This window comes from Eleutherodactylus coqui, chromosome 4 (assembly GCF_035609145.1).
Source record: "Eleutherodactylus coqui strain aEleCoq1 chromosome 4, aEleCoq1.hap1, whole genome shotgun sequence".
Taxonomy (NCBI): Eukaryota; Metazoa; Chordata; class Amphibia; order Anura; family Eleutherodactylidae; genus Eleutherodactylus; species Eleutherodactylus coqui.
Window position 1 is genome coordinate 253827854 of NC_089840.1, and position 26856 is coordinate 253854709.

Consider the following 26856-nt stretch of genomic DNA (forward strand, 5'->3'; position numbering starts at 1 on the left):
CATTGGGCTGCTGTACTCTCACATGGAGCTGATTTCTGCAGGAAGCCAACAGCTCCGTTTCCACTGCAGTGGCCCGACTTAGTATTGAAGGCAAAGTTCCCACTGACTTCAATGGGAACTTTGCATGCAATACCAAGCCAGGCCACTGCAGTGGGAACGGAGCTGTTGGCTTCCTGCAAAAATGGTCTCTGTGACCAGGTGCAGCAGACCAGTGAACAGGTAATTGTCAGGGTTCCGGGTGGTAGACCCCCACTGATCTGCTATTGATGGCCTATCCTGAGGTTAGGCCATCATTAGTTTAATGCTAGATAACCACTTTTAATCTATCAATGCATTAATTCCAGCCTTCATTTTCAAAATCTTTTCTAAAGTAATTAACATATGGCTGACACATTTCCTGGTCATGGAGATACCAGCCAGAAGTTGCTTCAAACTGGAAACCATACTGTAACAGAGAATACAGGGAACTCTATAATCCCTATGATGGACATTTTGTAAATTTTTAAAGTGCGAAAAACTTTTCCTCCAAGTTCTTTGGGTAAATGTTTCCAATCGTTACAAATGGTTATCAGCAGTACTTTGCTTCGAAAGTTGACTGATCTTCTAGGTCCATCCTAGTGCTTCGCTCAGTCGCCGTTTGTTGACTGCCATGTCATGGGACGAGTTGTTTGGAACAGTATATATATATATCTGATGGAGTAGAGAGACGTGGCCTGCCCACTGTATTTTTGATGGGCAGGTTTAGGGTTGAATCTTCTCCTATATCAAATGTGAATATTTATATATACCCTGTTTTCTGGAGCATTAGATGCTGCTGTAAACACGTCTACACGAGGTTGTTTGCGAGTCTTTGCTGGTTCTCAAATTCTTCTTCTAAGTCTGCACTGTATGCATCACCTGTCGAGAGACAATGAGAGAACAGCTCTGTCCATTAATGACTTCATTACACTTGGGAAGTCTTCTTAACCATAAGAAGAAATAATATTTCCGCTCTTGAGTGGGGCCCTTCACTTCTAGGGCCCATAGGAACTGATACAGTTTCTACAATAGTAGTTATACCCATTCCTCCATGCACCTTCATGAAGCCCAATAGTTGAGTTTTCATTTGTGCCTAAGGGAATTGGTCAGTGGTTTTTATGGACAGATTCACTGTTCCCGTCTCGGTTTGTGCACTTTTGGAGCATACATGAAAGTTCAAAGCACTCCATGGACGACGCACACTACTGCAATCGAAGTGGTGGGTTTATGCAAAAAGTTCCAGCCAGAAGAGACTGTCCTGGCCTGTCCATTGGACTGGACCATGGACATTAGCATGTGTCATGGGAAAGTTTTAAAAGTGTTTTTTGCAGGTATATTTGGGAGTGGAAGAATGGCAGAGTACTGATGAACAGTCCTTCCAAGAATTTGTTGGGCTAAAAGCACTAAAACTTCCCTTGTGTTTCATGTAATTAAAAAATGAGATAACTCCCTCCAGATGAATAGCCATAAGAGATTCATACCGTGACAGTAGCTATATGGACTCACCCAGTGTGTGGTGGTGGTCTGACCTGTGCAGATCCCAACCACTTTGGAGCCACAGTCAATCAAAGTAAACGTCCATTGGTGACCCTGTTCCTAAGAACTTCCAACCAGAGGATACCATGATATCCGCCTGGGTTGGACAGCAAGAAAAGCAAGACAAAATAGGAAAACCTGTGCTCAGGGAACTAGAGTGTATGGACAATAAAATAGAATGGATACAGATAGAGTGCAAATGATTGAAAACGAACTTAAAGTGACCCTCTGGTTTTGGGTCAAAATTCTCCCCTGGAACCAGAGGGGGTGGGAGGTATATTACCTGTAGTTCTTCTCTGCTGTCCCTCCAATCTACCAGTTCCAGGTCCTATTTTCAACATTCCAAGATGTCCACAGTCTTCAGACTGTCTAATCCCAATATTGCATTGGGAGCATTAGACTACTATTGCACTAAACCTGCTCTCCGATTGGCCAGAGCAGCTCATGTGATTAGCAGTGGCCAGTCAGAGAGTATTGCAGTGTGCATTAGGTAGTAGAAAATTGTTGCAGCCATCTTTGATGGCCGAAAACAGGGCCCACAATTGGCAGGTCAGAGGAACGGAAGAGAAGAGCAATTGCAGGTAAAACACCCCCTGCCCCTTCTGTTCTTGGACAGAATTTTGGCCTGAAAATCGGAGGGTTGCATTGAGTCTCATTCACATCAGAATCGGAGGATCCGTTAGCAAAGTAGGTTACAACTTTCCGCAGAAAAACAGGATGAAATAGCGCTGCATGCAATGCTATTTTGTCCTGTAAGATGCCGGACAGATGGCCGGAAACCGAACATGCCCCTTTATAGTAAATGAGGTCCATGGGGCGCCATTCAGTTCCATCGTAAGATAAATACAAGGGTGCAATTTTCCTGCTCCCCAAATGGAGCAGGAAAATGGAAACCCCCTGGTACTGATCTGGTTGAGCCCTTACCTGCTTCCTAGACAGCTCATAGTCTTGCTTTCACCCATGGAATAGGCCATGGTGAAAGTCTTTTCTTAACTTGAAGTGTCTAGCAGGAGGTCACTTCCCTACCACACAATATGGGCTCAGAACATCCCAAGAGGGGATCTGCTGTCTTTTCCATGCTTCTAAACCTATACTGCACAGTTGGGAATTGCCTTCCTGCAATACCACTCCAAGTCAGGACAAGTCTTCCACCTTGGACTGTTCCATGGGTGAAAGCACGTCTATAAGTCATCCATGAATTGGGTAAGTTGAAGTACAATCAGTGGCCCCCTACAGTGGAGTAAGTGTATCCATTCCATTTTATTGTTTGTGCACTTTGTTACCCTGTGAGTTGGTTTTCCTTGTTTTCTTGCTCTTATTTTATGTGGTATGGCAGACGATGTGCCACCTTGGACACCAAAAGACGCAGCTCGTACTTTTCCAACTACAAGTAGTACAAGAGATTTCCTTCTCTTCTTTGATTTTCCTTTTGCTTACATGGTTGTGATTCTCAACCTTTCTACTATGGAGGAACGTCCCAAAGAATATTTTTTCTCATCTCAAGAAACCGCTTCCTCTATCTTTAACATTTTTGGTGTTACAACATACCAGCACTACATTCTGGTGCAGATTTATTCACTGTTTTTGTAGCCCTCATCCTCGGTGTCCTTGAGCAGGCCGGAGCTTGCCCTTCCTCCTGAGAATTAACAGATCTTGTACTGGCAGCGGGATGTGTCCAGGGTGTTAGAGGTCGCCCAGAACATCAATAGCAATAGTTAATAATGGAGTTTTAATAATAACAGGACTACATACTGGAACGGCAAACACACTTGGTACTATGGTGGGCAGTAGAGCTAACACCCAGGAGTAGGAGTGCCAGGGCAGAGCAAGCTAATGACTGGACCTCGAAACTACAAATCCTTGCATGTCAACATTAAAGGAGTTAATCCATGAAAAACAAGTTATCCTCTATTCACAGGATACATGCTAACTTGCTGATTAGTGAGGTCCTGACTGCTAAGACCTCCAACAATCCCAAAAGCTGGCATCTGGAAGCCAACGAAAGCTGCGGCGGTCGTACATGCACATCACCACTCAATTAATTCCAATGGGACTACTGAAGATAGCCAGATTCAAGCACTCGGCTATCGCTAGTAGTCCCATTATAATGGAAGGGGTTGTCCGGTTGTAGACTATTGATGACCTACCCTCAGCATAGGTCAACAATAGTAGATCGCAGGAGTCTGTCACCCAGGGCTTCTGCATCAGCTATGCACCGAGCCGATGTGCTTGTGCACTGAACTGATTTCTGCAGGAAGCAGACAGCTCCGTTCTTACTGCAGTGGCCATTGGTATTGTATGCAGAGTTTTTATTTCAACAGGAACATGACCTGCAATACCAACCCAGGCCACTGCAGTAAGAACAGAACTGTCTGCTTCCTGAAGAAATCAGTTCAGCAGGCGAACAGCTGTTTGGTGGAAATCCCTGATGAGCTACTATTGATGACTATTACTTGGGACAGACCAACTATACACTACAACTGGACAACCTCTTTAATAAATTGGCAGTATGCATGTATAACTGCCACTTTCTTCATCGTGGGACATTTGGGACCCCAATTCTCAAGATTGGTTAAGGTTTGTGCGGTCCACCCCTATGATCAGCAAATTATTCCCTATCCTGTGCATAGGGGATAGCTCGTTTTTGTGGAACAGCCCATTTAACCCCTTAACGCTACAGAACATAAGTTTACCATAGTGGAAGCCGGCAGTTACCGATTGCCAGCCTCCTGCTCCAACAGGGGGTAATAGAGAAGAACAGCGATCCCTACTGTTAACCCCCTACATGCCGCGATCAATGTAGATGTATTTGTAGAGAGTTAATGGGTTGCCATGGCAATATGATGCCAGGTACTGGTGTCTTGGCTTGCCATTGCCTATGATCGATCGCTTTTGTGAGCGATAAGGCTTTGCAATACAGAAGTCCTGCAATGCATTATCATAACAATCATAGCTGTTATGGTTTAAGTCCCCTACAGGGACATAAAAAATGTAAATTAAAAATAGTGTAAAAAAAAAAAACAACAACCCCCCCACACTTTTTTTTTGCACTTTCCCCTATTTGCATAGAAAAAAATTTAAATCCCACATATTTGCTATCATAGTATCCATAACGAGTTGCACAATAAATTGAAGACACTAATTATCCTGCACAGCAAAACCTGTAAAAGAGACTCCCAAAAAACTGAGGCAGAATGCTTATTTTGTTCATTTTGCCTCCCCAAAAAACGCAATGCAAGTGATAAAAAAGCTGTATGTACCCCAAAATGGTACCAATACATTTACACCCTATCCCGCATAAAACAAGCCCCCACAGAGCTCCGTCCATGAAAAAAAAAAGTTATGGGACTTTGAATGCAACGATGTCGAAAATATAATATTTTTAAGAAAAAGGGTTTTATTGTGCAAAAGTGGAAAAACTTAAAAAGAAAAATAATAATTTTGGTATCATAATCGTAACGATCCGCAGAAAAAATGTATCATGTCATTTAGGGCTTATTCAGACGTCCGTATATCTGCCAGGTTTTCAAGCCCGGCTAATATACGCTGTTCCTCTCTATAAAATTAAAAAAAAGTTATGGCTTTTGAAAAGTGGAGATGAAAATCCCCCCAAAAATCATTGTGTCCTTTGGGCGAAAATAGGCCGCGTCATTAAGGGGTCTGGCACCAAGCTATTTTCTTAGTCCCATCCTAGGATGTATGCAGCTTCTATGGGACCCCTGGAGCCCCATTTAAATGGGTAGTGCAAAACTTTGCAAAGATGCGGTGCTCATATGTGCTGCAATGGGACCAAGTGTATTCAAGTCACAGAAATGGAGCCACCCCCAGGGCATTCTGGTGGGTGTCCGTGTCAATCAGCTGCTGAAAGGGGGTCAATTTTTATCATTGCTACATTGTTCCTTTTCCTCTATGACCCCAATGCTAAGAAATGCCTTGCTTCAGAGTACAGCCAGGGAAAGAAGCGTAATTACCTGTGTGACAACTATGCATCCATATACGATGGCCGTCGTACTTGCACCGACATCTCATCACGTTGTTTCTGAAATCCGATTCTGCTACTTCAAATTTTGGGTTCAGAATGACCTATAAATAATAAGGAGGAAGCGACAGCGGCTCCATATTATTCATTTTACAACATAAGAAATAAAATTCTGCAATCTAATAGACTCTATAGGAATTCCATTCCGCCAATCTGCTAGATGCATTGAACAAGCTAATATGGCTGTAAACCTTAGACCCAAGGTCAGCACATACAGTATTCTGTTAATGGGCCAGTTATATATCAAACAGCTGCACGATGAATTGTATCTTTACCCCAGTGACATTGTGGGTAATGACTATGGATTTATGAAGAGTAATGTGGTGCTGGAGATAGCGCTGGTAAGAGGAGGTTTTGGTCGTATTTATTTCATCTAACTTGCAAACTAACAGAAAAAAAAACTCCCGACTCTTTACGAAAGGTGATTTATGGCCACCGGGGGCATCAGAATGGATTTTTTTGTGAAAACAGAAGACATATTTCAAGTTTAAATTCTCAGATCAGACCCATCTTTTTATATATAGTTTATTGCTGCCCCCATAGCTCATTGACAAGGAGTTGTGTAGATGGTGGATCCGTAATACAATTCCCATATGGACCCATATTGTTACTTCGCTTGCCGTATTTTCCTTACATGCTAGAGCTCCATTTTTTTATATAGAGGTCCAAATTCCCAGCACAGACAACGTAGAGTTAAAGGGAACTACTTAGCGTCAATAAACGGGGGCACGGCCCTTTTAAAGTGCATTCTATGAGGCTCGGCCCGAAGCTAATGCCTCCTATGCTATTATGTTGGCACACGATATCAGAAGTGGATATTGGCGGTTTGGCAATATGGATTGAACCTTCCTGCCAATATCCGATAAATGTCGTTGTTGAGCAGCAGAGGGGCGGTCTAACAAAACGGCGTCTGACATTGAAGTGCATATAAAGCAACAATCTGTGATTGAATTCTTCCATGCAGAAAAAATTGCGCCCATCGATATTCACCAATGCGAGCTGAATGTTTACAGAGACCTAACAGTGGATGTTAGCACAGTTAGGCGGTGGGTTGGGCGCTTCAACAGTGGCGACGGCGACATGAACGACAAGAGCGTCTCGATTAGCTCATTTGCACGAATCGGCGGATTACAACCGAGAAACTCTGTAAGCAGCTGAGTATTGGCTTTGTTAGAGCGCTATTGTTGGAGCGCCTCAGTCACCGCCTCACTGTGCTAAAATCCACTCCATACGTGCAGCAAGCGTTGATGAATGTCAATGGATGCAATTTTTCTGCATGGAAGAATTCAAATTAGTGTGTGTGTGTGTGTTGCGCCATCCAGATTTGTTTCATTATGCCTGAGGAAGGATCCTGAGAGGTTCGAAAGCTCGCAATAACAATGTATTTTTGTTAGCCATTAAAAGGTATCGTATCTAGAAGAAGAATTCAATCACAGGGTGTTGCTTCATACACATTTTCATGTCATACGGCCCCTCTGCTGCTATCTGTCGCAGGATATTGGCGTAGGGTCCAAACTATATATTGCCTAACTGCCAACATTCGCTCCTCAGGTCATGCGCCAACATAATAAGAAAGAAGGCATTCGTTTTGCAGCGACACTCATATATATACATGTTAAAATTGCAGGAGTCCCAATCAACCAGAAAACTTACTGCATGCCAGTCATGTACCCGGTGTCAACGGGGCAGAGCAAAACCTACTAAAGTCACTGCTTGGATAATACCCAGTCCTCTCCTATGCTAGTGACATCATTGCTAGCCCACCCATCTCTTTCCATCTTCGTTCACCTGTACCCTCTCGGGTCATGCACATCAACCCAGCTGTGTCAACCCTGGCTTCATATGTGTATTGCGCCTCATCAGGTATGTAGGAATAAATAGAGACGTCCGGTGCATGGACAGACTAGTGCTGACACCATAAGCTCAAGGGGTGTCAACCGAAGAAGATTGGGCGCAATGACTCCTTGACTTGGGAAAGCTTTAACAGGGGTGTAGCTATAATGGGTGCAAATGATCCAGTCACACTTGGGACCTGGAGCCTTAGGGGGCCTAAAAGGTGTCTCTTTCCTGATACAAGGAGACCAGTACCATAAAGAAGCCTTATAGTTGGGGGCCCTGTTAAAGATTTTGAGCCCAGCAGCTTCAAGTTATGCCTCCGGACATTAGCTCTGCCCGGTGATTCCAGGGACACGATTAGCATCCTACACACGATGTGATAAAACTAAGTTTTCTGGCTGAACAGGAGATTTTACAAGTGCTTATACCATCAGACTCTCATTTGTCGGCAGAAAGGTTCTCTTTAAATGATAACATTCTGACTGCAGTACCGGCAGCCACCACCGGGAGAACGAAGATCGCTTGTCAGAAAACAAAACCTGCTAAATTCTGTCCAGAACATGTCATCGTTAATGACACAAACAAGCGCACTTCACAACTTCTCAGCTAGCAGAACGCAGATTTCTGCATACTGTCTGAAGCAAGCGGTGACATAATCGCACTCTGTCAGAGGAATGGACTTTTTCCAATATTGCAAATAACACGCAACTTTAAATAGAAGTTGAACATAAAACTAAGTATTTACATGCCCAGAGTCTAGATTTTATACTCCGCTTCTCATCCCTGATAGCCACATAGAGAGCCTCTGGAATGGAAATGCATGCCTGCACAAAGTGGCTCAACCAATCGGATTCCAACTTTAGACCTAGTGTGCATGCAAAGCTAATATAGGGCATTGCAGAAGTATTCAACCCCCTAAAAATCAACACAGTTGTCCGTATTAGAAATGAAAACTGATACCAAATATCACTATGATGCACTACAGTTAGAGAAAAGTTTACTTGACTCCTAATTAGAGATGAGCGAGCATACTCGCTAAGGACAATTACTCGATCGAGCATTGTCCTTGGCGAGTACCTGCCCGCTCGGAAGAAAAGGTTCAGCTGCCGGCGCGGGTGAGAGGTGAGTTGCGGCCATGAGCAGGGGGAGCGGTGGGGGGGGGGAGAGATCTCCCCTCCGTTCCTCCCTGCTCTCCCCCGCAGCTCCCTGTCTGCCGCTGGCAGCCGAATCTTTGCTCCGGAGCGGGTAGGTACTCGCCAAGGACAATGCTTGATCAAGCAATTGCCCTTAGTGAGTATGCTCGCTCATCTCTACTCCTAATGTATTATGATAACTTTCTTTGCCACAGTTGATTCGCCCTTTTTGTACATTTTTAATGGCTTTTGTTGTGTTGCTATAATATGACAATAGCTTTTCAATGGCTTAAGATAAGATTAAAAGTTATCGCAATCAAGTTAAACTTTGCTACATCTTTACGTCAAAGTCATTAAACATGCAAGACCTTCTCACCTGGAAAATATAATCTCCAGGACCAACATCCGTGATGTCCACCCACTGGCAATCAATGTCGTGCCGGTAGCTATCATAGCAACCCACGGTTATTCCTTGTTCACCGAAATTGGCACATTCATACCTCTTCTGTATTCCTGCATATTAAAGGCAGCGTTATAGTCGCATTATCTGGGACATGCAGCTTAGCATTTTCCAATTCCCGAACAAGACATATCAATTAGTTTAGGAGATGAAACGGGGGAAATGTATGCGAGTTTACAGCCTATGCATAAAATTATCATCACTAAATATTAAAAGGTGAGTTAAAAGAAAAAAATGAAAAGTACAGGTGAAAGTGCTGAGTGCCTCATATTTATACAGAAACAGGGATTTTGCACATTTACTAGACTCAAAACTATAAAATAGCACAATGGCTGTCAAGTGTAACAATAAAACTTGATGCACAGAAAAACAGGTGTGATACCTACCAGGCGTATCATTGCCTAAACATTAGGACAAGCTCTGCCATAGCCTTTGCAGAGAGTGATTGCCACTCTGGAGGACTGAACATGAGCATGATTCCACACTCATTTGAATTGGCTCCTTGTAATACCACATTTGTCCTGCAGTGGCCACTGCAGGAGAGATGTGCGGACAGCCACAGATTTCCCTGGCGATCATAGCTGATCGATGGAGATTTCAGCTGCTGGACTTACTGTGATCATCTGATCTCTAGTGGGTCCTCTTTACCGAGAACATTCACCTTTGTGGACAGTCATAGTATTATATTGTACATTATAAAGTACTGTCTGTGTTGTATCCAGTCTTGTTAAACATCTCATTCCAAAGCCATGAAACATTAAAAGGGTTGCTGAAGAAGGCTGCAGCCAGCTGCACATTTCCACAAATGTAGTATTACGGCGCCTTCACACTTGGGATTGCAATATTGCTGTGTTTTTCTTTTAACACTAATGTCAATAGGACTTTCTTATGTTAAAAAGGCATCTCACAAAAATCGCAAAGCAGAAACTTTTGATTTCTCTGCGATGTGTTTTTAACATTAGAAAGTCTTAGAGCACCTGCACACTGGCGAGAGCGATATTGGGATGGGATTGATGCTCCGATATCGCTCTCGCAATCCTTCTGAAACCCTGAATGCAAGGTGTTTCCACAGGGAAACAGCCCCCCATCCTGCAGGGCTGAAGGAATCTCCTACTGTGGCTGTCACAGCCAAGGCAGGAGATAGTGATCTTCTCCCATTGATTTCAATGGGGCTAGCGGCAGCGCCATTGAAATCAATGGAACATGATCACTGAAGGAATCCCCTGCTGCAGCTGTCACAGCCACGGCAGCAGATGGTGATCTTCTCCCATTGAGTGCAATGGTGCCAGCAGGCCCCATTGAAATCCATGCTGAGGATCGCGATTCATTGGTCACAGCGCTCAGCCAATCAGAGCAGCGCTTCAGGAGGCGAGGATTTTCAATCCCTGACCAGAAGAGGAGCAGAAGAAGAATGCCGGGGACCTGCCAGAAGACATGCCGGAGATGACAGTGCTACTAAGGTGATGTATTCTTATTTTTTATTTTATTTTTTTCTACAGTTATGGACTATTTTTGGGTTCCGGCTTATATTTCAAACCTCCCCCTTTCCTGAAAATCCTTGACGTGAAGAGTCCCCTGCCACTGCTGTCACAGCAGTGGCAGAGGATCGCGAGCATCTCCCATTTATTTCAACAGGGCTGGCGCTGCTGCCGCCGGCCCCATTGGAAACGATGAGCAACATGGCAAAAAGAATAGACATGCAGCAATTTTATTTTAACGCTGCATCACAAGTGTTAAAACATTGCAAATGTGCATGGAACCATTGCAAGCCCATAGCTTCCTAATTTAAAAAAACACAGCGATGTCAAGATCACAAGGTTGAAGGCACCCTTACAGAATGGCCATTCAGATAATTGAATGGTCGTCCAGGGTGGCAGAATTTCCACCAGAATGAAAGTTGCTTTTACTGAGTGGCTCTCTGTTCTGGATCATAGAAGCGGATCCCAGGCGTGTCAAGTCTCCTGGTATTCCAAGAGTCACCCAAGTTTTAGCCCCTTACTTGATTACCCAGCGCCCTCTCACTTTCACCGTTTCTTTGACCCTAACATCCATGGGCCGTTGTGACAGATACAAGCATTTAAAAAAAAAAAAACTTTTATAAGATGGATGATGGGACCCTGAAGCCTCTTCATGGCAGCAGCAAGCGCTGGCGGGGAGATCAAGTGAAGTAGTGGAGTTAGTGAATGACTAACTGGGGTCTCTGCTCCTCCTCTACATCTTTTTGCACGCTAGCTGTGTAAAACTGTGCGCCACCGGGGAAAGAACACAGGAAGCCCTAGCAAGCCTCTGGCACCACTATCATGAGCCCGGGGCAGCATGGAGCATGGATGGGTCTGCGTTGCTGCTTTGCTGAACTGTCCCAGGACTGGAGTTGGGACAAAGTTTTAGAAGCACTAGAGAGCTCAGCAGACACTAGTTCTTCATCCCTTTTGCTATATTTTTTTTCCTCCATCTCTTTTTTCTTGCTTTCTCTGCCTCTTTTTCCTGCTCTCCCTCCATCTCTTTTTTTTCGCTCCCCTTCCGCCTTTTTTCCCACTCTATTTGTTTCTGCTCTCTGTCTTTTTTTCCTGCCCTTCCTCTCCATCTCTTTCTTTGTCCTCTCTCTCTCTCCATCTCTTCACTTTATTTTCTGCCCTCTCTCTTCATATCTTTATTTTGTTCTCTCACTCTTGTCTCACACAGTGTACTACTTCTGCTATCATTTAGCCATGCCCCTATGTATGAGCCATGCCCATTTGTATAACTCCTACTCCTGCCTTGACTTAAGACTTACCCTATGAAAGGCTTTCCCAGGTTAACATCTCTGGGGTCTCGAGTGGGAAGAGCTCTATGACATCCTCTGTTACCCTGAATGTTCTTGACACAACCCCATAAGAGAGAAAACTCTTGTAAAGTTCACTAAACTTTCTGCAGTAGTTAACTTTGGGTCTGGGGTTGCGTTATATGAGGATAAATCTCATAATATACTATGCTTTATGTATTAATACATACCTTTCCCGCATTTGGTGTCCTCCAAGCAAAAACTAGCTTTATGTCCTTCAGCAACTTTGGAGCCATTCAATGTCAGGAGGTCGTAGTGGGTGAAAACTTCAATACTGTGATAATGCCTGCAGTAAAAGAACATGACAGTCATCGTGCCTGCCGCCCATGAAAAGTGGAAGATGAAGGTATAGATGGAAAGATGGTTGACAAGAATAGCATAATTGATGTCCTCCTGTTCTCCCATGCACTGATTACTGGGTGTTACACAGAGAGTCTATGTATGAGAATACAAAGAGAATCCACCCACCCTGTGCTCTAAAATATCTCCCAGCATGGAGGCATTGTACAGACGTCCGGGATGTGCGATCACGCGTTTCCTCATTTACGCAGAATAAAAATAGCAAGTATGCAATGAGGAAAAGTCTGTGTTTTACATTGTCTGGTATGATGTGGAATGGGCAGAAGCAAATCACACAGCATAGAGCAAAACTAAATGTACTGCCATTTCTTATGATCAAATCATGTGATCTTAAAGGGCAACTTAGAAAAAAGGAGAAGGTCGTCACCTCTATGGATGTCCAAAAATGGTTATTAGGACAGGAAGCGATTGAGATGAAGGTGCATGCTCTCCTCCATTCAGTGACAATTACTGTTTAAGGCCTTAGTCAGACGGGCGTTTTTTCGCGCGATTTGCGCATCGCATGTCGCATGCGCAAATCGCGTGACCGGAGGCGAAAAATCGCTGGAAAAATCTGCACCTAGCCGCGTTAATCGTCGCAGCAAAATGCCCGTCTGACCGGAGAAAAATCGCCGTGCGCATCAAAATGCGCATGAAACTTAGACTGGCCGGCGAAAAAAATGATTTTGGTGCGCACATAAAACGCCGAACGCAGATAGGCGCGATCTGCAAATCGTCGTGTCCTATAATTTATCGCATATCCGCATAAAAAGCGGACATGCGACCGATACCATAGCGAACCATTGGTTCTATATATGCGCGAATCGCATGCGCATGCGCAAATCGCGCGAAAAAAACGCCCGTCTGACTAAGGCCTCAAGGAGTCGTCTCATCACATCTCGACAATCACTGTCTATAGGCTCTATTAGTGCTTATGGACTACATAGATGGGCGAGATCTTTGTTCTAAGCCGCTAACAAGCGGTAATCTTTACTCTGGTGGACTTGGTCTAAATGTACACTGCCTTCCAGAGAATGTGCAGAAAAGCTCAAAATGAGACAAAACTTAACATATAGATAGAGAATTAAAGTTCTGAACAAGCGATTTTAATGTCAAGCAATCATATGTCTCCTGCAGCCCAGTAAACATGATGATCCGTAAGTAGTGGGGCGTCATGTTGGGCTATACGGTCATTAATGGTATCCTATGGGATTCCTTATGCAAAGTTCCATTATTGGCTGAGGAAGGACCCTGTGAGGTCGAAAAGCTCGCTGTAACATAATGTCTTTTTGTTAGCCATTAAAAAATATCATATCTACAAGATTACTTGGTTTCTCTTACTGTGGACAATCACAGTCATTAATGCGGCGTGACATTGATTCACAGAGTCCTGGGGTGCTGCTGACCATGTGGCACTATTCGCAGTGGATGACTTGACCGCTCGCCTGCCTCAGCCAATCTTTGAGAAATTGTCATCGCCGATATTGGAGCAGCCAAGTCTGTTTATAAAGTTGCAGGATGCCACCAATTGTGAAGCTGTTAATATACGACATCGGATAAGTCGATCTGTGTGCTGCAACGTTCGTCTCACTGCTTCAGTCCCAGTATGACAACGCACATTTTGTTCTGCCAACAATTCCGCGTCCAAATCTGCATTTAGACATGCGCATTTTGGTGCAGAGTTAGACGTTGCAATAGTCCACAGCATGTTACGGAATATTCCAATAGGGGTGAAAGTGCTCTTACATGGTCCAATGATCAGACAGGAGCATGATTGGGCAGGAGCATGATCGGGCAGGAGAATGATCAGGCAGGAGAATGATGGGGCAGGAGAATGATGGGGCAGGAGCATGATGGGGCAGGAGCATGATCAGGCAGGAGCATGATCGGGCAGGAGAATGATCAGGCAGTAGCATGATTGGGCTGGAGAATGATCGGGGAGGAGAATGATCGGGCAGGAGAATGATTGGGCAGGAGCATGATCAGGCAGGAGCATAATCAGGCAGGAGAATGATCGGGCAGGAGAATGATGGGGCAGGAGCATGATCGGGCAGGAGAATGATCGGGCAGGAGAATGATCGGGCAGGAGAATGATCGGGCAGGAGAATGATCGGGCAGGAGAATGATCGGGCAGGAGCATAATCGGGCAGGAGCATAATCGGGCAGGAGCATAATCGGGCAGGAGCATAATCGGGCAGGAGCATAATCGGGCAGGAGCATGATCAGGCAGGAGCATGATCGGGCAAGAGAATGATCGGGCAGGAGAATGATCGGGCAGGAGAATGATCGGGCAGGAGAATGATCGGGCAGGAGAATGATGGGGCAGGAGCATGATCGGGCAGGAGCATGATCGGGCAGGAGAATGGTCGGGCAGGAGAATGATTGCATGATCGGGCTGGAGAATGATCGGGCAGGAGAATGATTGCATGATCGGGCTGGAGAATGATCGGGCAGGAGAATGATCGGGCAGGAGAATGATTGGGCAGGAGCATAATCAGGCAGGAGCATAATCAGGCAGGAGAATGATCGGGCAGGAGAATGATCAGGCAGGAGAATGATCGGGCAGGAGAATGATCGGGCAGGAGAATGATGGGGCAGGAGCATGATCGGGCAGGAGAATGATCGGGCAGGAGAATGATCGGGCAGGAGAATGATCGGGCAGGAGCATGATCGGGCAGGAGCATGATCAGGCAGGAGAATGATCGGGAAGGAGAATGATGGGGCAGGAGAATGATGGGGCAGGAGAATGATGGGGCAGGAGAATGATGGGGCAGGAGCATGATGGGGCAGGAGCATGAACGGGCAGGAGCATGATCGGGCAGGAGAATGATCAGGCAGGAGAATGATGGGGCAGGAGAATGATCGGGCAGGAGAATGATGGGGCAGGAGCATGATCGGTCAGGAGCATGATCGGGCAGGAGAATGATCGGGCAGGAGAATGATTGCATGATCGGGCTGGAGAATGATTGGGCAGGAGAATGGTCGGGCAGGAGAATGATCAGGCAGGAGAATGATGGGGCAGGAGCATGATGGGGCAGGAGCATGATGGGGCAGGAGCATGATCGGGCAGGAGCATGATCGGGCAGGAGAATGATCAGGCAGTAGCATGATTGGGCTTGAGAATGATCGGGCAGGAGAATGATTGCATGATCGGGCTGGAGAATGATCGGGCAGGAGAATGGTCGGGCAGGAGAATGATTGGGCAGGAGCATGATCAGGCAGGAGCATAATCAGGCAGGAGAATGATGGGGCAGGAGAATGATGGGGCAGGAGAATGATGGGGCAGGAGAATGATGGGGCAGGAGCATGATCGGGCAGGAGCATGATCGGGCAGGAGAATGATCGGGCAGGAGAATGATCGGGCAGGAGAATGATCGGGCAGGAGCATGATCGGGCAGGAGCATGATCGGGCAGGAGAATGATGGGGCAGGAGAATGATGGGGCAGGAGAATGATGGGGCAGGAGAATGATGGGGCAGGAGCATGATGGGGCAGGAGAATGATCGGGCAGGAGAATGATGGGGCAGGAGAATGATGGGGCAGGAGAATGATCGGGCAGGAGAATGATGGGGCAGGAGCATGATCGGGCAGGAGCATGATCGGGCAGGAGAATGATTGCATGATCGGGCTGGAGAATGATTGGGCAGGAGCATAATCAGGCAGGAGCATGATCGGGCAAGAGAATGTTCAGGTGGACGTTCTCTTGTCTGGTTATCAGGGTCCCTTAGACAATGTAAACTTAGACCAGGTAGTTTCAAGATGTGCCAAATGTATCGCAGTGGTACATAGTGGATGAACATTTTGATGCATCTTAAGAAACTTTTTTCTAACTTTACACCACCTATTGGTCGATTTAGGCTGTGTCCAGATGTGACATTTTTTCATGCATTTTTTTTAGAAACTGTCTGTTTTTTAACAATGCCTGTGTTTTTATGCCTCTGTTTAAAAAAAATGCATGCATTTTCTTTCTTGGGTTCAAAAACAAAGCAAAATCACCAGATGTGAACCCAGCCTAAGCCTATGCCAGTATCTTGCACACACCTGAAGCCACGTCCCTGTCCTACTAAGTCATGTCCCTATCCCACCAATGCACACGCCATGCCTACTAAGCTACACCAGCTTGTCAAGCGAGGTGCAAAACCCATCTAAAACACATAATAAATGTGCTTCGAGGCGTGTATGCCAGTTTTACCTTAGTAAATCTCGCCGTCTTGTGTACATTTTTTTTTTCCTAGGGCTGCAGTTAAATCTACAAAGAGTTAAATAACAAGTTGAGTTCTGTGATTATTGTGCGGATTACATTTTTTATTTCTTTTTTTTTTTTTTTCTTTGATTGTTTTTTGTTATTTTATAGAAAAAAAATAAACAAAAAAAAACAAAAAAACAATAAAAGCCCCACCGCTATTATTTCATCTGTCACTGTCGAAAATATCTATTTGTTGACTTTGAATGTGTCGAATTGAGCGCAGCGATGAAGGTGCATAGCAAAATATTTGTTCTTAAGATTCGCAGCCCACCATCTCGCGGTATAATGTAATGTTTTGTGCATTATGTCAGCCTTGGTTTTTGGTATTCCTCTGAAGATAATTGCTGGAGCAGGCAGCCGTGGGCTCCTGGCTCTGATGGAACATGCTGGGGGGAGCTTATACTAGTGATGTGCGGTTTTCTGCTTATAGAAATCACTTTCCCGGCGCTCAGACGTTGCCTGCTGCTCCTGACAAGTTACTGCTGTGAGAGAGGGCTCGTTAGAAAGGAACTCATCTGACATTATCACAACTTTGTATTATTCTCTTCAGCGTGAGCTCCTTCCATGGCTGAGAATCCAATACGATCAAAGAAAATCTAATTGGATCTTAATGCTATTTTTGTAATCTTATCCCGGGCTTCAAGATGAACACTGGACTGCGCAGATATGACGGACACGGGGGATGAGAAATTCACTTGTAATCAATTTGTTGAGGAAAATTTTACCAAGTTGTGTGGTTTTCCATTTTTTTATGGAAAAGTTGATTCTTAGTTAAAAAAAAAAAAAAAAAAAAAAAAGGCCCTATACTCCCTTTATCATTTACATGTCAACTTTGTCTAGTACCCCACTGGAGTCTGTATAGACTATCCTATCCAAAGTATTTGTACAACCCTATCAGTAAAATGGATTGTGTCTTGTTAGCATGTCACATGTTCTTAGCCATGCTACATAAGACCGTTGGAGGTATGAGCCATAGTTGTGATGGGAACCGCATGCTATTATATATGGGTCATGCTGTTGCATACAAGCTGACCATCCCAAAGCGCAAGAGGCGTAACTTGAAGCTGTTGGGCCCCCAACTATGAAGCTTTATTGATAGTATCGGTTAGCAATATGGGGAAGAGAGACTGTATTGGCCCCCTAGGGCTCCTGGTCCCAGGTCCGACCACCCTATACGTACGCTCATGCACTGGCCCATCTACATTGGTGCAAGGAGCATCGTCATTGGACAGTTGAGCAATGGAAGAATGTTCTATTGTGTACTGAATCACATTACTCCATCTTCACATCAGATGGCTGTACCTGGGTGCGGAGGCCTGGGGACCACTTATTGCTTCAGCGTGTTGTTCCGTTATGGTCTGGGGATGTTTTACATGGCATGGTCTCAGTCCATTGACTGTAGGGACAAGAACCATGAAACCAGAGTTGTACCCTGACATTGTAGACAATAATGTGTTGCTCACAATGTAGTAATACTCTCGGAATGGCCGGCCATACTTCCAACAAGTCAACACGCTTTGTTTTAAATCCAACTCTGCTTTACTTTGGTTTGAGGATATGAATGTTCCACAAGCGGACTGGGTGCATAAAGTCAAAACTCATCTAAAACACATAATAAATGTGCTACGAGGCATGCATGCCAGTTTTTTGAAGGGCTGCAGTTAAATCTACAAGGAGTTAATATGATTATTGTGCGGATTACATTTTTATTTCTTTTGTTTTTTTTTTTCTTTGAGTTTTTGGGGCGTTTTTTCGTCATTTTATTTAAAAAATCAACAAAACAAAAAATAGAACAACAATAAAAACCCAACCGCTATTATTTCATCTGTCACCGTCAAAAATAACTATTTGTTGGCTCTGAATGAGTCGAATTGAGCGCAGCGAGGAAGGTGCATAACAAAATATTGTTCTTAAGATTGTTATCCACTGTGAACTAGAGATGAGCAAGTATACTCGCTAAGGCTAACTACTCGAGCGAGTAGTGCCTTAGCAGAGTATCTCCCTGCTCGTCTCTAAAGATTCGGCTGCCGGCGGGGAGCAGCGGGGGAGAGTGGGGAGGAACGGAGGGGAGATCCCTCTCTCCCTCTCTCCCCCCTGCTCTCCCCTGCTCACTCCCGCAACTCACCTGTCACCCGCGCCGGCAGCCGAATCTTTAGAGACGAGCGGGGAGATACTCGGCTAAGGCACTACTCGCTCGAGTAGTTAGCCTTAGCGAGTATACTCGCTCATCTCTACTGTGAATACATTTGCGCGTCTTGAAACTACCTGGTTTGAGTTTACATTGTCTAAATGACTCTTTACATCGCCTGATAACCTGGCAAAAGTACGCCCGCCTGAACACTCTTCTGCCTTGTTCTCAGGCCATGTAAGGGCACTTTCACAGGTTTTGAAATAGTCCGTAAAAAGGTGCGGAATATTCCAACACCTAAATCCACATCACCGGTTTAAACCTTACATAGACCGGGGTATGAAACACTAGTTGAAGTAATTATGTCCTAATGTGCCTAATTTAGATTGGCGCTTACAATTCTTTCAACAGGTAAATACTAGCAGGCGACCACTTTCATGACTGCTAATCTGCATGGAGCCTACAAATTTTCATTGCAAGATTGAAGAATTGCCAAATGTAAACACACAGCATTTGATTCAAGACCCATAGCAAAACGTCATGTGAGTGAGTAATTGCAGAATCGTATGCAGTAGCGCAACATATAATTGTATCTTTAATGGGAACTCTATGAGGGAACCAGTGGAGCTCCCATGGGTGGTGTCAGCCAGGTTACCAGAATCCCAAATAGCAGATACAAAGAAATGAGTTTAGCGAATGATTGTAAATAAGAGAGATAGAACAATACCTCTACAGCACCACCTATTAGAAGGCAGCATTCCTGCAAATCAATGTTAGACTCTTTATACACACCTTGTAACAATGACTGGGAATTGAAAGCTAAGCCAGAATCCATACACAGACAGCTGTTTCGGGGTGTTTGCCCCTCATCAGTGTGCAGTAGGTTTCTGGCTTGGATAACGAGAGGCCTATGACATGCGTTAAGAACGCTATCTTTTCTCCTTAGCGAGAGCAGCTAGAAGGTGAGTGAGTGAGGAGACTTAGGGCTAATGCCTACGGACGGATTTCTGCTGCGTTTTATGCGGTGGAAATCCACAGCGTTGTCCCGCAGCTATTAGGTTCTATTGGACCTAAAAGCTCAATGTTCACGCTGCGGAATCCTGCAGCATGAAAGAAACCGTGGCATGCTCTATTTGCCGCGGGAATACACGCGGCTGTCTTCCATTGTAGCACAGCAGAAGTATGAATATGTGTCACCGCCCACCGCTGGCCACGTCATTCCACACTGCCGGTGAGTTACACGCTGTACTCTGCTTGCGCGCCGGCCCACCAGGTAGGAAGCATACAGTGGATCCGGAGTGGTGAGTATGGGGGGGTGCCGTGGTGGACTCCGCTGCGATATTCCCCTGGCGGAGTCCGTCACAGCCGTGGGCATGAGGCCTTATAGGGCCATTCATGCTCCTCTGGGTAATATGCAAATAAGAAAGATGGAACAATAACTCTGCAGCGCCACCTATTGGAAGGCAGCATTCCTGCAAGTCAATTGTAAGTGACTGTAACACACTGGGACATTCAGAGAGATTTGAAAAGCAGAGCAGCAACCTCTGTAAGTAATAATGGTTTTCAGCCAAAATATAGGAGGGGTGAAATCTGCTGCTTATCCCCAGCAAAATTAACACCAAATGGTGAAAAATCGCACTCACCCGTCTAAGCGTGAATCCACCCTTAAAGGAAGTTTTCTATATTCTTTGCAAATTTTAAAAGTTTTATGTCGTTTAGAAAACCCATTTCTAATACCATCTTAGACCGGGATCCCACGTTCAGGGTCCTTAGGTATTAGCCAGAACAGAGAACGACTAGAAAAAGTATTTCTCCCTCTGGAGGACCTGGCATATCCATATGTTACACAGAGACCACATTAATTTTGCTTGGCACTGTGTACTGCTTAATTTCCCCTGTGGTGGCGCTGCAGGGGAATAGAACACTTGCTGCCAGATTCCCCCACAGATCACAGCAGATTGACAGGAGTCCCATGTGATCGCTGTATCGGCGGGGTCTGGCAGGGCAGTGAGGAAGCAACTAACGAAAAATAAAGCACATTTACAGGTTTGCTTATATTAAATGCAATCTCTTCGCAGTTGCTATTCCTAAATTTCTTTCTCCTACTGGCAAAACGTCCACCACTTAATTTGTGTTCACACTGGCATCATGGCTTCCGCTTGTTCCATTGAGGTCTTGAATCAGGTGACAGCAAGAATAACTCTACATGCTGCGCTATTCTTGATCTCAAAAGTGCTAGAAAGTATGAAGGACAGATAAACAATTGGCTCTCTTTAATGAGATCACTAGTGGTTTGCACTATTACCTGTGACACTCGTGCCATATCCAGGTGTGTCTCCCATTTCGAGGAGTGAAATCCGCCCTCCCATTGTTGTGTATTTGAGATGTGAAACGTAGAAGTCTTCGGTGTCCATAGGGCCATTGCATGATATCTGCAGACTTGGACAAGCATTCTTCCTCGTGAGCGCACTCCAGCGCACTCAGAGGTCGGTCTTCGAGGTAGGCGGACTCCTGAACCAACTGTGCATTCAAGATGAGGTCAGGTGCATCTAATAGGACATTACATACAGTTACTTTACATTTCAGCTACCTCTTTAGTTACATCTACTATATTGAGTTGTTGTGTTGTGATCTGGATAGATGGGAGTCTCACCAATCCCGAGAACTAGGGTCAAGTGACCCCCTCTTCTCCTCATCGCGGGCTCATTGCACCCACTTTCAGTGATGTAGAGAATGACTGGAATGGTGGCCACACATGCATGCTGCCGCTCTATTCATTTCAATGGGGCTGATGGAAATAGCAAGTACAAGCACTTGGCTATCTCCGGCAGTCCCACACATGCTTGACCACTGCTTCATTCAATTTCCTCCTCACTGTGGAGAGTGCAGTGAGCCCACAGTGTGAAGGAGAGGGGGACATGAGACCCACAATCTCTGGATCAGTAGGTCTCAGAGGTGAGACCATCACGAATGAGATAAAGCAAACAGAAAACTTGGGAGAATCATAACTGATAGGGTGAAAAGTCAAAAATGAACTGACAGTATTTAAAGGGGTTCTCTACTTTAGACATCTGCCTTTAAAATGACCTAGAAGGGTGTGGAGCTACTCTGAATGGATAATAAGCATATAGGGGCATGTCTTAGGTTGGGATTTTTTGATTCTCACGACCAAACCAGAAGTGTAAACACTTAAGGATATTCTAAGATACCCTAAGATACCCTCTACCATTTTTAATGCAAGGATGTTGGTAGACCCAGGGCAACATGGGATACTAGTGAAAGAAGAAGGCAGAAACAATAGAATATGATGATAGTTAGAGCTATGAGACCAGGAACATGTGCCCCTGGTGCCAGGTACTAGCAACACCATTGCTACTGTTTACCCATATGGGAGAACTTCAAAGATTAATACATCATCCACTCCATCCCAGTGTTTGTTAAGACCATTTATTGAACTTACTTTCTGTACAAGTGACTCCAGCGGCTCGGCGCCCCCCTCCTCGAGGACAGTGTACTACACTATGGTGGCGGCACAGCTGAACAGACAATTCTGTGCCAGAGCAGCGCACACCGCTCATCACAACGTCCTCGGCACCAGTTGTTCCTTGCCAGTACCATGTCTCCTAGTGTGATAAGAAGAGAACAATCTCATCCTATATTCGCCTACTCAAGTATCAATGTTTTATATCTACAAAACCGGTAGGAAATACAATGGCGTCATATGTTCTTAATGGTAGATGTTTTGGAGTGTAGCTTCCAGTGTTATTTGTCTCTTGATCCACAGGTAGAGTAAACTTTGAAGTATTTAATTAGGAAATGGGACAAGATGGTGCAGTTCCCAAAACGTTACTGTGTCCAGAGGTACCACAGTTGCATATAAACAGCCTTACAGCCTACAGGGGATCAAGTCCAAAAAACGAGGCAAAAGAGGATGGCTTGGTCCTCTCAACAACAACTAACACAGTTGTACTCTTCAAAGTAGGGGTTTCTCACTTAACACAGGCGGGAAACACACTCTCTCTCTCACTTGACCTGAAAGATTATAGGGCCACTGGTCCGTTGTACTCTTCAACCTCCACCAGATCACTCACCAACTTCTTGTACCTACAGCTTCTGGCAAATGTAATTACTTCTGTGACACACACTTGCACTTGGCACACTCTTTTCATTTACTTCACTTAATGCTCCTCCTGGGCGGTCCAGACCTCACCCCCGAGTAACTGCTAGAGATAGTTCCCCCATTAACCCGGGACTGGTTATTTGAATCTTTTACTACATTGCCACCATGCTAGGATGGAGAACATACTTTCACAGATAGATCAACCTTAACCAGCCCATCACACATCATTCAACAATAAAAGAAGATTAACACCCAATGTTTATGAATCAGAGGGAAGGCTATTCTTCCATGGTTAGGATGGATTCCTTTTCAACAGACTAAGCAACATTTATGATACACTCTGCTTTCCGAGCCACCAGATTGTCTCTCTCCTGGCAACCGCGGAATGTGCCATGCTCCTTTTCCTAGCGGAAGCTTTCTAACAGCATCTGCTCATCCTCTGACAGCGGCCCTGAGCGCGTGTTCATATGATTGCACTGTTAAAGGGCCAGTGAGCATTCTACAAATTTTTCCCTTGCCAATCATGTGGCATCCTTCCCCTATGGATGATGTTGGAGTTTGTAGGCTTTTGGTTCTGCTTAAAGTGCTAATCTAGTGTGTTCTGATTCTCTGGTTCCTGACTTCGGCTATTCCCGACTGCATTGCTGTCTCCACCACCAACCCTGGATGGTTGTACTGACTACACTTCTGTCTGCTGCCTGTCCCGACCTCTGGCCATGCTGAACCTTTTCTTCATTTCCTGACCTCTGGCTTATTATACCGTGCTGAACCTATTCTTCATCTCCTGACCTCTGGCTTATTCCATGTTCTGAAGTTGTGCTACTGTAATTTTCCTGACCTGGACTGTCTGACTACTCCTGTTCACACCCTCAGGCACCGCTCCTTGGTCTACAGTAGTGTCAGCTGCCATATATCTAGGACCACTTCCAGACTAACAGCTTCAGGAACCCGCAATGAAGCCCACATCCTGAATGGTAGAGGTAAAGTGTAAAGACTAGAGTACTTCAGGTGTCACCTCTAGATTTGACCCTAAGTCAAGCAGTGCATGGCACAGTGGATCTACGTCCACTGATCCTGACAATTGTGTATATTTTTGGCAAAGGCTTCTATTAAAATCATGAGAATCTTTAACAATAGGCAGTGAAGCCTCTTTGAGACGACCACTCAAAACCGCTTTATAAATCGTCTATTTTGTGGCGCACATAGAGAATGGTGGGTGCAAAGATAAAAATGTGTTCCCTTTCGGCAGCAGCCTGACACCACCACACTCTAAACGACTCACAACAGGAAGTTCTAGTGTCTCCACCCATTTTCATGAGCACATTTCCAAATATTTTTGCTAACTCTGCAGTACCTATTTTCAGGTTCTCACAACCCATTAAAATGGAGCTAACAAGGAATGGGCTTCTTATCTTCAGAAGCCCATGATAGCATCTGTGTGGTTTCTATGGCGCATACACCCTTAAATCCATCTGATATAAAATCCACAAATGAGAGTCTTAAAATTTTGTGAGTAAAATATCATCATGGGGTTTTGTAAAAAGAATGACAACGTTTTTTCTACTTTTCATGCTCCAAGTTTTATTGGTTCCTTACTTGTATGGCATGGTTGGCAAATCCCAAGCCTAGCTGCCGGCACACGACCATGGCTTCATTGATACCCCACAGTTCTCCACATACGGCTCCCCATTTCTTTACACCTTTGACAACCATCTGGACCTCCACTTTACCTTCCTCAGGTGTTCTTCCTCCTACCAGACGTATCTGAAATAATGATATTGGGAAGTATGCACCTTTTCCTTATTACAGGCGATGATATCATGGTGGCAGTAGACTTTTCAAATTACGCTTTGGGTCTAGGGTGTGACGGGATGATTGCGTTTTCTTAGTAGAACATCACATACATAATTAAAATCTCTGTCAAGGTTCAAGATCCCAACAAATGCTACTGATGGCAGCCTCAAATATATCCAAAAAATGCCAAATTTAATCAATCAGCACTGCTTGAAAGGCATTTTCTGTAACCTCCAAAGACCTCAATAGAAATGGAAGCATGTTGAATTGTGAATGCAGCTCTGTCCATTGGCTGCAGCTACCATATCTAACCACCATTTATTAAAGAATCTTGCATTTTTTGGCATTTCCACATTTTCCAGTATATACTTCATATATATACATATACACACATAGTAGCTATGAATGTATACACTGTGCTATGAATGCAGCATGACCAACACTTACCTGCTCGCCATATCCCATCTGAGCAACGTTGCACCTCACACCCACATCTTCTTCATGTTGGCAGCCAGCTATACTCGCTTCTTTGAACTTGCATTCCGTAATGGACTTTTCCCGACCAGTGCAGAGCACCTCATTCATGTGTATGGGACCTAACCCTGAAACACAAGAACCTACTGTGTCTAGTAAAGGATAAAGACTATCCAGGATCAAAGAGAGCGCAGGCCCCAAACATGTAACTGCTGTCCTGCTACAATAATTATTCATGCCTTCTGATAAAATTGTGTTTTGCAGAAGCAAAGCAGGAAAAATTACTATATTTCTGCAGTAACTATTTCTACCACTTGGTGGAGTATTGTGCATGTTTCTACCTAACTGTACACCATCTGGTCAGAAATGGTACTGCAAGCAAAATTCAGAGTTTTAATTTGAGTAATTTTACTTTAAGTATTGTCCTAAACAGGCAGAAATGACCCCCACTGTTCTAAATCGATATAAGCCATGATGTCATAACTGATGAGGTGGAGTGTTATTGTACCTTGCCGTTGTTTATCGTTGCTCTTGGCTATGTTTGGTTTTCTTGGCAACTAGTTCGGCCCATTGATACCTCTATGGGTCGCTTATTTGACAGCTCCTTAGCCCTTCAGAAGTTTTTCCATTTTTCCGATAACATAGCTACACGAGGGTTTGTTTTTCGCGGGATGATTTGTATTTTTCAATAGAACCATTTAAAGTACCATATAATGTATTGGAAAACTTTAAAAAATTCTAAGTGGGCAAAATGGAACAAAACCTGCAATTATGCCATTTTGGAGTAAGTGTGTTTGCTTTTATGGCATTCACAGTGCAGTAAAAATTTGTTATTCAGTTGCTTTTTGGAGATAGGGAGTCCAAAAAAAAGCGCAATTCTGGCACTGTGTATATGTTTTTTCTGACAGCACTGACTGAGCTGGATTATTAATGTGATATTTTAATAATTTGGACTTTTACAGATGCAGTGATACTACTTTTACATATTTTTTTTTTATGTGACGACTGGAAAAAAACTTTTGTTCTTTTAAACTTGCAATATTTATTTTTTATAATAATTAAAAAAATCATTATTTGACTTATTTTTACATTCTTCCTTGGTTCTTATAGGGGACTTGAACTTGCGTTAGTATTACTATATTACTATTGCTATATCAATACTATAGTGTTGCATTCTAATGTATTCTGACTGGCAATCTATGAAGACATGCTGGAGGCATGACTTAATGGGCAATCATTCATGGCAGTTCTGTGGGCCCTCAGAAGTCCCTGGGCTGCTATGACACCCAAACATCCGAAATGGCAATGGCATTTAAAGAGTTAGCAGCTACGATCGGTGTTATCTCTGATCGCAGCTATAGTGGGTGTGTATTGGCTGTCAAAGATGGCCAACACCTGACATATACGGAATAGGCTCAAATACGCAGACACCCAACGTGCATGTGCAGCAGGGAGTGACAGGTTGTTTATGCGAATGTTATTTCACATGGACCAAAGGTCATCACCGAGTGGCATGTAAAAATGGAGAAGAAAATCACATTCAATGTGCAGGGTCCGTGAATATCAGACAGCACATGGATGAATGTCCATGTGCTGTCTGATTCTTGTTGCGCTTCAGATTTTTTGGCGCCACGAACATACTCCTGTCCAAATATGGCCTAATGCTCCACGTGTAATTGTGAGCCATGAAATTCATTAGCTTCCACGCAGTCTGATAGAAGCTGATGGCTGCTTCTAGGGTGGCAGTGGTTCCATTATGTACAAATGATATGCCTGTCCCTATCTATGCATCTTGCTATGCCTGACATCCTCAAACGGCACATCTGTCGCCAATCAGTGACTCCAGGGACTTCAACCTGTGGATCTGTCACTGGAAATATGCATGTCCCCAGGTATTGGAGGAGCAGAAGGAT

The 26856-nt window shown here is 44.5% G+C and overlaps 1 protein-coding gene across 1 annotated transcript in view; it reads right to left on the minus strand.

Annotated features, from left to right (window-relative positions):
• Positions 1–125: 125 nt before the first annotated feature.
• LOXL4 (lysyl oxidase like 4) overlaps positions 126–26856 on the minus strand; it is an 85563-nt gene continuing 58832 nt past the window's right edge. The window contains exons 9-16 of the mRNA XM_066601108.1: positions 24917–25071; positions 24272–24439; positions 22016–22178; positions 20861–21104; positions 12014–12129; positions 8939–9075; positions 5526–5637; positions 126–897 (exon numbers count right to left, since the gene is read on the minus strand). Coding sequence (XP_066457205.1) covers positions 827–897; positions 5526–5637; positions 8939–9075; positions 12014–12129; positions 20861–21104; positions 22016–22178; positions 24272–24439; positions 24917–25071 — 1166 coding nt within the window. The 3' untranslated portion in view covers positions 126–826. The remainder of the gene's footprint in view (positions 898–5525; positions 5638–8938; positions 9076–12013; positions 12130–20860; positions 21105–22015; positions 22179–24271; positions 24440–24916; positions 25072–26856) is intronic.